This window comes from Rhinichthys klamathensis, unplaced genomic scaffold (assembly GCF_029890125.1).
Source record: "Rhinichthys klamathensis goyatoka isolate OS25496 unplaced genomic scaffold, OSU_Roscu_1.1 h1tg000327l_1, whole genome shotgun sequence".
Lineage (NCBI taxonomy): Eukaryota > Metazoa > Chordata > Actinopteri > Cypriniformes > Leuciscidae > Rhinichthys > Rhinichthys klamathensis.
The window spans coordinates 32,452-45,571 of NW_026606842.1; the positions used below are offsets into that span (position 1 = coordinate 32,452).

The 13,120-nt window shown below is 39.0% G+C and overlaps 1 protein-coding gene across 3 annotated transcripts in view; it reads right to left on the reverse strand.

Annotated features, from left to right (window-relative positions):
- LOC130105738 (rho guanine nucleotide exchange factor 18-like) overlaps positions 1-12,856 on the reverse strand; it is a 44,602-nt gene extending 31,746 nt beyond the window's left edge. Inside the window, exons 1-10 of one of the 3 annotated variants that reach the window (XM_056271876.1) lie at positions 12,751-12,856; positions 8,634-8,755; positions 7,707-8,161; positions 7,393-7,543; positions 6,958-7,081; positions 6,477-6,528; positions 5,738-5,782; positions 2,322-2,399; positions 2,124-2,232; positions 670-871 (exon numbers count right to left, since the gene is read on the reverse strand). In XM_056271876.1, the coding sequence (XP_056127851.1) occupies positions 670-871; positions 2,124-2,232; positions 2,322-2,399; positions 5,738-5,782; positions 6,477-6,528; positions 6,958-7,081; positions 7,393-7,543; positions 7,707-7,873 (928 nt within the window). In that variant the 5' untranslated portion in view covers positions 7,874-8,161; positions 8,634-8,755; positions 12,751-12,856. Of the gene's footprint in view, positions 1-669; positions 872-2,123; positions 2,233-2,321; positions 2,400-5,737; positions 5,783-6,476; positions 6,529-6,957; positions 7,082-7,392; positions 7,544-7,706; positions 8,162-8,633; positions 8,756-11,389; positions 11,480-12,750 lie in introns of those variants that run through there. The other 2 variants (XM_056271874.1, XM_056271875.1) reach the window with 2 other exon arrangements.
- Positions 12,857-13,120: the final 264 nt, after the last annotated feature.

Here is a 13,120-nt window from a genome sequence, read left to right on the forward strand (position 1 = left end):
TGCGGCTGTCAAGCTCCAAAATAACAGCAAAAATACCAGCAAAGTAGTCTGATTTTCCTAAATCTTGATCTGTTCCTCACACAATTATCATATGACATCAAAAGACTTGTGATATAGTAATTTAGACTATGTTTATTACACATTTATGCTTGTTTTGGAGCTGGATAGCTCCAGTCCCTATCGACTTTCATTGTAAGATATAGTGCGGTTTGAATATCAAATAAAATAATTTAAAAATCACCTTTTCAAAGAAAGAAAGAAAGAAAGAACGAAAGAAAGAAATTCACAGAGGTTTGGATCTACATGAGAGTTAATAAATAATTGTGGGTGAAGTCACAAGAACATCCTATTTTAAACTCCCTCAGTCACTAGAAACCTGATATCAAAGTAGTCCATCTGCACGCAAACCTGTAGTTTTCCGCAGCACAAAGCTGGTTGCAAAACAGCCAAAGCACAAGCAACGCTGCATCATGTGACTGAACGAGTCAGTAGGTCAAGCGTCTGCTGCTTTATCAGTCCTTATGATCTAACGAAAGCCCATGAAAGATGCAAAAGCCTCATCAAAATAAGAGAGCCTGGGGTTTACTGTGACATGCGCTTTGGTGGGAGAGCAGCGCGTGTCGCATGAGTAGCGGAGCAGATGCGCAGGTGTGTGTTTGCGTTACTCACTCAAACACTGCAGGCCATGCTTCCTCTGCAGGGTCTTGCTGCACAGTGAACATGTCGCCCAGCTGGAAAATGAGCCAGGCACGAGCTGGTGGCCGCTCACACTGCGGCGCCGCACTTTCTCACGCTCTCTCAGCTCTTTCTCTCTCTCCTTCTCTCTCTCTCTGCTTTTCTCTTTGTTCTGCTCTTTCTCTCGAGTCTTACCCTGAAAACAGAGAAATCAAGAAATGTGTAGTGTTATCCTTTGATAGTAACAAAGTTGTTTTTTTGTCTACAACGTGTCATATTTCACAACACATAAATATAATCTTTAAATATCTAAAATTATGATGTCTTCATATATACATACATATCATATATTTATAGCTACATTTTTTATGACTTAAAAGTGTGTGAATCTAGAGAAATAACAGACAGAGAGACAGACCTGTGTGTGTCTGACCTCAGTGTGTTTCCCTACTGTCCACCACAGTGACCCTCAGTAATGTGTGTGTATATATTAAAACACTATGGTATCAAATGTTCACACATATTTAAATTCTTTAAACTGTTAATTTGTACAATTAATTTGTACATTTAAATGTAAGTTATGTTATAACATTTTATTATTTTGATGTCTTTATAATTATTCTATGTATTCCAAGCTTTGGCAATATTGTTGTCTGTACTTGTACAGTCATGCCAATAAAGCAATTTTTAATTGAATTGAGACAGACAGAGAGACAGATAGAGATACAGATAGATAGATAGATAGATAGATAGATAGATAGATAGATAGATAGATAGATAGATAGATAGATAGATAGATAGATAGATAGATAGATAGATAGAAAGAGACAGACAGACAGACATAGATAGACTGACAGACAGACAGATATATAGATATATAGATAGAAAGAGACAGACAGACAGATAGAAATAAAAAAATAAAGAGACAGACAGACAGATAGATAGACAGACAGACAGACAGACAGACAGATAGATAGATAGATAGATAGATAGAAAGAGATAGACAGACAGACAGACAGACAGACAGACAGATAGATATATAGACAGACAGACAGATATATAGATAGATAGATAGATAGATAGATAGATAGATAGATAGATAGATAGATAGATAGATAGATAGATAGATAGATAGATAGATAGATAGATAGATAGATAGATAGAAAAAAGATAGATAGATAGACACATATACATAGATCTAATCTTGTGTTTTATATTTAAAAAAAAGATTAATATACAATTGGCACATTGTTTGGTTTAAAGAACAGGTTAAAACTTCCCCTTAGTCAGCATGAGCAAGTTGAATGTCGTTTTACAGTACATTCAAGAAAAGGAGGAAGTTGCAAGGACACAGAAGTTGCAGTAAAGTTCTGCAGAAATGAACATGATTGTATCCCACGGCAGAAACACCGTCTGAGCATGAGTTATGTCAGCGTGTGTTTGATTACTTTGTCTTTGTTGAAGGATCCAGTCATGCGGTTTTTCAGTGAGCTCAGAGTCCGCTTGACTTTGGTGCCTTTTTCCGGACGCTCCGGTCTTTCTTCCTCTTCCTCGTCTCTACAAAAACACACACCAAACCCAATTAAAATTTAAGAAAACAAGAGTATATGCACTACAAATTGGGTCAAAGAAGGTCAAAGACTTACCCAATGGCGAGAAACTCGTACCACGTGACACTCCCCGTCACCTCTTTTCTTTCTATGCTTGAATTTCTGCGTTTAGCTCTGAAGAAAAATCCAGGATTAAATTAATTCAGTATAAGACTCTCTATTGGTAACATATGTATGCTTACTACAAGAAAACTCTATGTTCGGAATGGCATACTACCATACTAGTCCAACTAATTTTGCAGGATGCAGTATATGCATAACCTACAACTTTGCCAAATTGTACAGTATACAACAAACCCAACGTCCATATTTCCAAACTGCAATTTTACTGCCTATACTGTAAAAAATGATAACATGTTTTTACATTGCTTTAACTCATCAAAATAAGTTAAGCAATTTTCAACTTTTTTATGTTATACGAGATTAAACTAATTTTTTTTAAAGGGGTCATATAATGCCATTTTTGTACAAGTTAATATGAATGTTTAGGGTCTAAATGAAAACTTTGTAATATACTTTTATTAAAAATTCTCAGTATTGTAAGAAAACACTAATTTTACCTGGTCAAAAACAGCTCTGTTTTCAGCATGCCGTTTCAGTGCATATGCCTTTAAATGATATGAGCTTTGCTCAACCTCGCCCCTCTGTTCTGCGGGCGTTTTGACCACTGATCTATATATAATCATTATATAGATCGGTGGTTTTGAGATCACGTGGAGTGTTGCCTTGACAACAGTTTAGGCCAGGGTATATTTTGTAGTAAGAATGGCAGCGGGAGTCTCTGAGGACACATCTGTGCAACCGTATCAGTTTGAACCGGAGTCGGATCCGGAACAAGATGACGGCCGCAAAAGAAGTTCGACAATTAAGGCTCGAACAGGACGTTTCTGAATGGTTGGTTAACGTAATGTCACTGATATATTTTTGTATGTACTGGCAGGGTAGAGTAGTGAGATACGAACGCTATGTGTTTACTGATGTATAGGTTAGATGTTGATGTTACAGTTAATGGTCATGAACAACTTTTTTTTCGTGATTTGCAAAGATTAATATAAAGGCTAATAAAACTTTACACTCACTTCTTCTGGAGGTGCAGCAGGAACACGAATAGTTGGTACCGATTCTTTTTTCAGGAGCAGCTTCTTAGCAAAACCAGCTTTATACTGACCCTCGTTTATAAAGCAGTCTGGTGAGAAATGATTTGCGCAAACATGAACGCATTGACGTTGCTCGTGGGGAATATTCCCTTCGAAAACAAAACTCAGCCACTGTGTCTTCAGCGGTTCGGATTTAGGCACATCAAAATGACGGTGTTCGTTATTACACCCAAGAACAGAACACCACAATCGCTTATACGCCATTCTGCTCCAGCGTATCAACAATAGCAGACTATGATGACGCTCGCTCAGGGCGGGTCTGTGTTGAAACGCTGCTGTCAATCAACAATCGTGGGAGGGGCGTTAAAATTAACATTATGAGGTCATGTGACAATGTGCATACTACATACATATCATGTAGTATACAGTAGTACAGTATACAGTAAGCAGTATGCTAGTATATACACTACCGTTCAAAAGTTTGGGGTCGGTACGATTTTAAATACTTTTAAAAGAATTCTCTTCTGCTAACCATGGCTGCGCTTATTTGATTAAAAATACAACAAAAATCAGTTATAGTATTAAATATTATTCCAGTGTAAATCAGCTGTTTTCTGTGTGAATATATAGTAAAGTGTAATTTATTCCTGTGATCAAAGCTGAATTTTCAGCATCACCAGTGTCAGTGTCTTCAGTGTCAAATGATCCTTCACAAATCAGTATAATATGAGGATTTGAAGCTCAAGAAACATTTATTATTATTATCGCGTTTACATGGACACTTATAATCGGATTGACAGCTCAGTCGGACTAAAAAACCTTCATGTAAACACCTTAATCGATCCGATTGAGCTCGATCCGATTGAAATTTCGATCGGATTGAAAGGGGTGGTTTACTCCTTTTGTAATCCGATCGAGAGAACATGTAAACACTTGATCGTATTGAAAACCGAAACTGAAAGGACTGCGCATGTGCAATGACGTTAAATAAACGTAATGACGTATGACGCGCTGAACGAGCTGTTTTTACTGTTGAATAAAGTGTCATATTAATAAGTTTCCCGTCATTTTAAAATTCTCATTTCACTCGCGCGTCTGTTCGGTGAAGCAGGACATCGTCCCATCAGTCCTTGTTTTGGATTCTCATCCACAGACGACTGGTTTTGGCCGCGGGGAGGGGCATTTTTATTGCGTGATCAATATAAGCAGCACGGCAAAACTGTCAATATGCTCTAAATTTTGACCAGAGACGAATTAAAATTACGTCTGCTGTTTAAAACAAATAAAGAACCAATAGAGGAGAATATTTATGCACGAACAGCGGGAAACTCTGTATATTCGTGCAGTGTGCGCATGTCAAAAAATCAGATCGGATTTGAAACGTGTGACATATAAACGCGCACATCAACCCGATTACTTTATTTATCGTTCATGTAAACACCGTGTTCGAATTCATCAATCGGATTGATTTAATTCCGATTGAACCATGTAAACGCAGCTGTTGTTGAAACAGTTGTTGGTCTGTCAGTTGTAAAGTTTAGGATTCTTTGATGAATAGGAAGTTCAAAAGACTTTTGTAACATTATAAATGTCTTTACTGTCACTTTCGATCAAATTAATTATTCCTTGATAAATAAAAGTATTGATTTCTTTCCTCCAAAAAATAAAAATAAAATTCTCACTGACCCCAAACTTTTGAACGGTAGTGTACATCATTTTTAAGTTCGAAATAGTATACTACCATAATATTTAGAATTTTTTTTCAAATGCACATTTTTTACATCCCACAATGCAACATGCTTGAAAACTCAACCTCAATTTTTACCATCTCTTACTTGTCTCATTATTTTACCCAGACTGCCAGTACAAACAATGTAGCACACATACTTTTTAAATTGTTTCTTTTGCTCATTTAGAAAAAAAAAACGTATTAGTAAGTTTACTTAATTAGTATACAGAAGTATGTAGTTTGTACAGCTCAGTATGCATTACGCTAGTTTTCCATTCCGAACACAGCCTCTTGCTAGCCTGCTGTTAGAAGCGTCAGCTACTATGCAAATGTTTCATGACCCTGTTAAAAGCACGCTCTGGTTTCTCATGCAGGTTTTTGAGATAAAACAAGGACGTCTCAACCAGGAAAAGCCTTACCAGGTTTAAAAATACAGCAAGAGTGGTAAACACAGAAGATAAAATACGTCATACACATGCAAACGTACACAACATTTTAAAGACAGGCAAGTGACAAACAATGCTTTCTATTTTGGGCCTGCAAACCAAACGTGGGCCAGTGGCACTCATGTTAATGTTGTTAGTTTGTAGGAGGGTACGACAGGCTCCTTCACACTGTTTACTTACCCATGATACTGCTTAAGCTCCTGTAGAACTTTCTGTACCATCAGCCTGAGACAAACAAGACACTGAGGCTAAGTATGTGTGGCAGTGGGAGGGCACACGGCGGGCCGCTGTCCAAATAAAACCATCAGCACAAAATCTACTGCCTAGCTCACACATACAGGGGAAGACTACATCAACGGTGGGCTAGAATCAAATCTCCCACAGCTTTCCTTTAGCATAACTGAAAAATGCCCCAAAAAGTTGCAAAAATGCAACGATTACTTGATCTACTGTAGCTTTTTTCCCTTTACTTTCATGTCTATTAGCTTCTATGCTAATCTATATGCTAGTGTGCTCCTAAAAGCTGATATTCATTCAATGATCTTTATATAACCTTCTAGGGTCATAGGGCTGGAGCCTATCCCAGTTTTTAGGCCAGAGGCATGGGAAAGCACCCTGAACCGATGGCAAGTCTATCGCAGGGCTCTCACACATACACACATTCACACATCTACAGTCAATTTTGGCTCTCCAATTCACCTAAACTGCATGTCTTTGGACTATGGGGGAAACCGGAGTACCCGGAAGAAACTCATTCTGACACGGGGAGAACATGCTAGGCAGGGCTCAGCCGGGGCTTAAACCGGGGACCTTTTTGCTATGAGGCAAAAGCGCTTACCCACTGTGCTTCACTGACTCAAAATAATCTTGTGGTGGCAACTATGGTGCTCTTCAGCAAAACATAAATGTGGAAACTTACACATGACTTCGTCCCACCACAGACTGCAGCCCCTCTTCCGACTCCTGCTCTTCTGGAATTCCAAACCAACACAAAGTCAGGATTATGTATACTATTAAAAATAAAGGTTCTTTAATGGTTCTTTGCGACACTTCAGGTTCCCTTTTCTAAGTAACAACAATTTAAGGCTGTATAGGGCTCTTGAGTTTCTAAATGGTTCCCTGGAGGCTCAAAAAGATCCGTTACATTACAGGTTCTTCAGATTAGTGTTTCAGTATCTCGGTTCTTGAAAGCACCATAACATGGTTTATCTGTAGAACTACAGAATAAAGAAGGTATTTGTGTAAGATGGTAAAATGGTAAATAATTCTGTTTTGATCCTAGAATTCCCCCTGACAGAATTAGCATTGCATTTATCTGATTGCTTCAAAGCTAGAGCCCACGAGAACCTGATTCTTTCAGACTGGATTTGTCTGCCTAATTGGAGAATCATTTTACTAACCTCTAGCCTCTCTGGCAGCCTGCTTAGAAGTCTCCAGTATGCGGGAGACTCTGTCAGCTTGTACTTTTTCATCAGTCGCGAGAATTTCAGATCGGGAATACACTGTCCTTGCTGGTGAGGGCGGCTGCAATCATGGTCAAAAACAAACAGTGGGAAAACATTATCAATAAGAGTTATGGCAGGAGTAGCCAACCCAACTTCTGGAGGCCTGCCTTCCTGCAGAATTCAGTTCCTAGCCTGATCCAACCCTCCTGCCTGTTATTTTCAAGTAATCTTGAACACCTTGATTGGCTACAGTAGTTCAGGTGCGTTTGATTAGGGTTGATGTTAAAGTCTGCAGAATGGTAGCCCTCTAGGAGCAGGAGTATGGTTTATAGAGTTATGTGAATGTCTTGCTCTGTTCATACTAAGACAGATTTCAGTAGGGACAGTTACTGTTTTTTGGGGGCTTTCAATTTCCACAGCACCAGTCGTTTCTTCCACTGAGCTTTCGGAGAAGGAGGAAGATGGTAAATGGAAACTTTTGTCCAAACACGGGTCCTCTCTTTCCCCATCACTGTCAATGTCGGTGGTGTCTAGACTGAATCTACATACATAAAACAGTGTTTTCATACATGTATACAACAGTGTCACTATGTCACTTAGCAAACAGAAGACATGTCCTTCTCAGACATTTACAGGAAATAACATAGCATTTGGCTCTGAAAATGACATTAAGACATTGGGACCAGTGAAAAAGTGTGTCTTACCTTCTGCCCAGGTCAATTGGCGACACTGGCACTTCCCAGCTGTGTCTACGTGACGTGGACATAGATCTAACCAATGTAGGTAAGTTATCTGTGTCTGAGTCCTCATCTTGCTCGGATTCCGGATAATTCTGGAACTCTGAAGATCTGATAGCAACCAAGCGATCCATGGCTTCCCTTCTAGCAAAATTCAGAGAGTGGTCTATCTGGACAAGTTGATGGGTGTGGAACTCTGTGAAATCCTGCCGTGATCCACTCTCTGTTGTGAACACAGGAGGTACCAAAGGGGTAAGACCCTTGTCAGAAACAGGTGCAGTTAAGACAGGGAGTCGCACGTCTGGTTCATCAGTGGATCCAAGCTGCAAGTCTCTGTAATACTCAGAATCTCTGAGAGAAGAGCAGAGCTCTAAAAGGTCCTCCTCACTGCTGCACTCGTCGCTCTCAGCCAAGAAGTTCCTCTGAAAACGGGAAACCCCAACAAGGTCAAGTCTAAGTGAGTCTCCTGCTAGTGTCATTCATGGACTGAAAGTGGAAGCAGTCAGCTGAACTTCTTGTGTGATGAAAAAAGCACATAGTCAACTATAGCCAGTCACATTTATCCAATACTGTTACAAGGACAATCCCCATGGAGGAACCAAGGCATTGATCTACACTACTCTTTTAACTTCAGTTTCAGTCTGTTCCTCTCAGAAATCTATTCAGATGTTTTATACGTAGTGCACAAATCATATAGACTATTTTTGGTGAACCTGATTGTGCTGGGTCAACATCTTTGATGATCCTGGAACAACATTCCTGGCAACCAATCAGTTTGAGGATTTAGGGCTAATGATGTGGTTAAGTTTAAGACTGGGTTAGGGGCTGATGCATCATTCTCATCAATCAACTATTTCCCCTAGTTTAATGGTTAGGTTGTGTTTAGGGTCTTACCTTGTCCTCAGGAGAACTGCTGAAGAAGACATCTTCTGGGATGGAAGCCGGGGACAAGGAAGAGGAGGAACTGGGTGCCGAGACCGGGGCACGAATTTGAGTGCATGGTTTGCAGTCTGAAGCTGAAACACAAACAGTTCCACCATGAATTTTGCTAGGAATATTATCCGCAACTGTGAGAACTCTTGTTCTTGTGTTGCTTTTAATGAGGTGCCTTATCAAACATATTGTTGCTGTCACTTTCTGTGGGCCAGAAAAAACAAATAAAGAGTGGTGTGACATTCTGGATATCTAATTGCATCATATCTCTTGTTTATTTCTGAGGATTGTGACAAAGCAATAATAGAGATATGGTTCTGGATAGCCAGTATGACGGCATACCCTAAATAAAAACCTTCTAACTTCAAGCAGCTACTGTCAGAACTTATCAGTGGCTTCCATTAACTCTAGCATATTACATCAACACACAGCTGGAGTTAGTAGAACCTGGAAGCATTTCCCTGTAAACAGAAGATCTTAATCTGATGTGAAATGGAAGCACTAGTTTACAGAGGCAAAACTCTGTGTTGTGTTTGATAGCAGGTATATGATGTGGTATATGAGCCTGATGTCATAGGAGAACCTATGGTTCTTCAAGAAGCCATCTAAATACTTCTTCCAAAGAACCAATAAATACATGACTTTTCCTTTACTTGGAACCAATTCGCCGACCTGAGGAGCATATGATTTTGAAAATGAACTTGCTTATTCTCCAAAATAGCCATATAACCAACTGTAGAACCCCAAAGACCCTGTATTTTCGAATATAGACCCAACGTTCATCATCTTTTGAGATTTGCAAAGATTTGGGATCACCATCATTTAAGATTTACAAAATTTTCCCTCAACTCTTAAGAACTTATCTTGGAGTTAAATTAAGGCTCATCAGAACTGGGGCATTGCTGAAGTGGCCTTTCCATATATCTGAGTACCTGTTGATTTGATAACGACAATAATATGGACTATGACAAAACCCAGACACCAAAGTCCAAACCAGAACCTTTCTCCTTCACCGACTGCATGTCCTTAAACGATGGATGAATGAAGCCTACAGTACTTTCTGCCGTAAATCATCTCGGCCCTAGACGAATGACAGAGTCTGAGTGCGGTGAGGTGGTTTGTATCTGAATCAGACATGTGATATGTAAACTATAAGAGCACCATGATGCTTGTCATGTTCAAATATCCTTTTATGGCTGCCCCCTTCTTACCATATGCTCCAACATGAATACTTAAAAGGGGCCTCCCAGCTTTTACAAGGGTTACTGTAGGTCTACCGCAGAAAACTTCTGTTTTTCACACACTCCAATGTCTGTGCACACACACTAACATGCAAAATTGTATTTTGGTCGAAAAAAAATCAAACAGGCTCTAAATAGCTCACCCGTGCCATGCACTTGAGTAGCCGAATCCGTGGAGGAAGCTAAATGTTTGCCAATAGCAATTTGCAGAATTATGTTATGTGAGTCTTGAGCTTTTCCAAGAGGATTACGGGGACAACCCCAAATCTGTAAAGCAATGCAGAGCTCCATGAAGTTACCTTCTCTAAAAATGCACACAATATTTTGAGCTTCATTAACAGATGCTTTTCATCAAAAGCAACTTGAGTACACTAATTTGAACTGGTGTGACTTCTGTTAGAACTACTTCTGTTTTTTGAGTCTGTCCGACTGTCTAACTATCTAGATAGACAGACAAATAGATAGAGAAGCTCGATGTTTTGGAGCAAATGTGCTAATGGCTAACAGCTAAAAGCATGTTTTTTGTTCTGTTTTTTTTTCTGTCGTTTTCTCTTGTATCTGTGTCAGAATTTAAACTTACATCACTTGATGAGCTCATGGCTCAGAGTATTATGCACTATCCACTAGACTTGTGTTATATTTGAATAGTTTTGGAGTCCAGTGATTTCCAATTATAGCTCAATTTACTGTAATAACACAATCCTACACAACTGTCAGGAGTGTGAAATGTGGTTTTGTCTGTGCTAACACACAGTCAGGTGATGAGAGCTGCATGCAAGAATGCATCCCGTTTGCAGTGTGACCCGTCCTCTTGAGCAGCAGTGGTCTGACAGACCACAAACTCATGTACCATCACATCAGTGACATACTCAACCACATACAAACAAAGCAACTCTCAACTATTTATAGTTTAAGGATGAAACGACCACCACACCACTGCACAACTCTAGATACACATGGCTGATTTTGTTCACTTCAAAAAGCCAACACAAAACAATATACCATAGTTCAAAAGAAGCATTTATGGTTACACTTTACAATAAGGTTCATTAGTTAACATTTGTTAACTACCTTGACAGGAACTACGAATGAACAATACTTCTACATCATTTATTAATCTTAGTTAATATTAATTTCAAATGTACTAATACATTATTAAAATCAAAGGTTGTGTTTGTCAACATTAGTTAATGCAGTGTGAAGTGTGAGTAACATGAACAAACATTTAACAGCTGTATTTTTATTAACAAATATGAATAAATACAGTATCAAATGTATTGCTCATTGTTAGTTCATGTTAGTTAATACATTAACTAATGTTAACTAATGAACCTTATTGTAAAGTGTTACCAGCATTTACTTTATATATTTATATATGTAGGACAGGTACTACCATGTTTTTTGGTCAGAAATAGCAAAGAAAGAGTGGAAAAGAAAGATGCCAGAGATCCAGAAAGACACAATCATCCTCTCTACCTCTTTTGAAGGACCATCGTTTCATCCATGAGAATGAGGGCCAGGAGTTGTGGAGAGGTGGATCTGCCATGTGGACGGTTCGGGTCTCTCCCAGAGGAGTTAGTGAGTGAGATATCAGAAAAACTAGAGTCCCACAGCAGGATCAGAGGAGAGAACCGCCGGGAGATTAACTAACATATGATTTAAAGTCAAGAGGCACGGCAGCGGGGGCTCACAGCGAGAGAGTGGGAGGGATGAAAGAGAGAAAGGAAGCACCACTGGATCTGAACAGGAGGGAATTAATTTTAACGGTACAAAAAATGGTACCATGGTACATTGATGGTAAATAGGTGGTAAATACCATGGTATTGTCCCTTAAAAGATTATTTGGATACTTAAGTCACACTTATTTCATATTTATTGTTTTGTTTTGCAAACATTCATCTTTTCTGCTGACATCATCAAGGCCAGTTCTTTTTAGACTCCTCCCCTTCAATATCCTGCCATATAGAGATACTTTTCACCATCCAATCAATCATGGTCTTTCCCTTTTAGATAACCTTGTTTTAATCCGAAATATCCCAGATTATGGCAGAAAAATGTAAAAAATTTCATTTTAAGTGTGGCCTAAATGCCCAAATACGTTTGGGGCTAATGTATATACCACGGTATTGTGTAAATGGTATATTCATACATCATTGTATTTCTATCAACAATATACAAATAAAGAAATACAAATACCAAAAGTACTATGGTAATACCCTGGTATTCTTTGAAGTACCATGGAGTACCATATAAAATCATGGTACAAAAATAAATGTCAAAGTAATGTAGTATTGCCATCTGATACCACCACACACACCACCCCCCGAAAACACAGTAATACCATGGTAATTAATTTTTTGCAAAATGGACGGAAATGAAATGTACAACTGTGTGTGATCTGGTGTACAAGACTGAAACTGGAAAACACAATCTGTGATGCACCAAAGACCGTAATGATGGTTGCTTTTGAAAAATGAGCTTTCTTTTCAACCAACGTCTAGTATGATTTTCTGCACTTTGTCATGCTGTTGCACCACACTGATCTGCACTTTACAACAGCATTTCTGCTTAGACAGTTCCTTAAATGAAACCGATGGAGCAATAATGGCAGAAAGCACCAGTGAAATCCATCAAGTTGAGATAATGTTGGGTTCTTGTAGGTCAAAATATCCAAACTACACTCAAAACTCGAGGTTAAACCCATTAGCTAAAGGTTGCATGATAGCATCTCAGCTTATCTGGAACTGATTAAGATCATGAATTACCAGGCACAGATTCAGTTTAAAATGAGCACTTCTTGTGTATAATCTAAAAACTAAATGTTTTTATGTACTCACCCCAATCCAAAGAGATAAACAGCAATCCACAACTAGTAAAACGTCCTCCTCTGAGGCTCACACAACCGACTTTTTGCCAGCTGAAACGTCTGAAAAGAGCAGAGAGGCTGTGTTAACCACAGCCTTAAACACACAACACTGCTACAACTTCCTCTTCACACAGACATCTAGCACATGCACATGGCCTTTACATGAGCACCCATACGGGGCCCTTCTATTCGGACGTGATACCATCAAAACGTGTTGATGCGGGACGTTAGAATTCAAACAGTAGGAAAACCAATGTCTTTTGCATGTGCATGTGATGATGTGATAGTTGCAGCATTCTCACACAAATGAGTGCAGGGTTTGGAAAAGATAAGCGGAACTC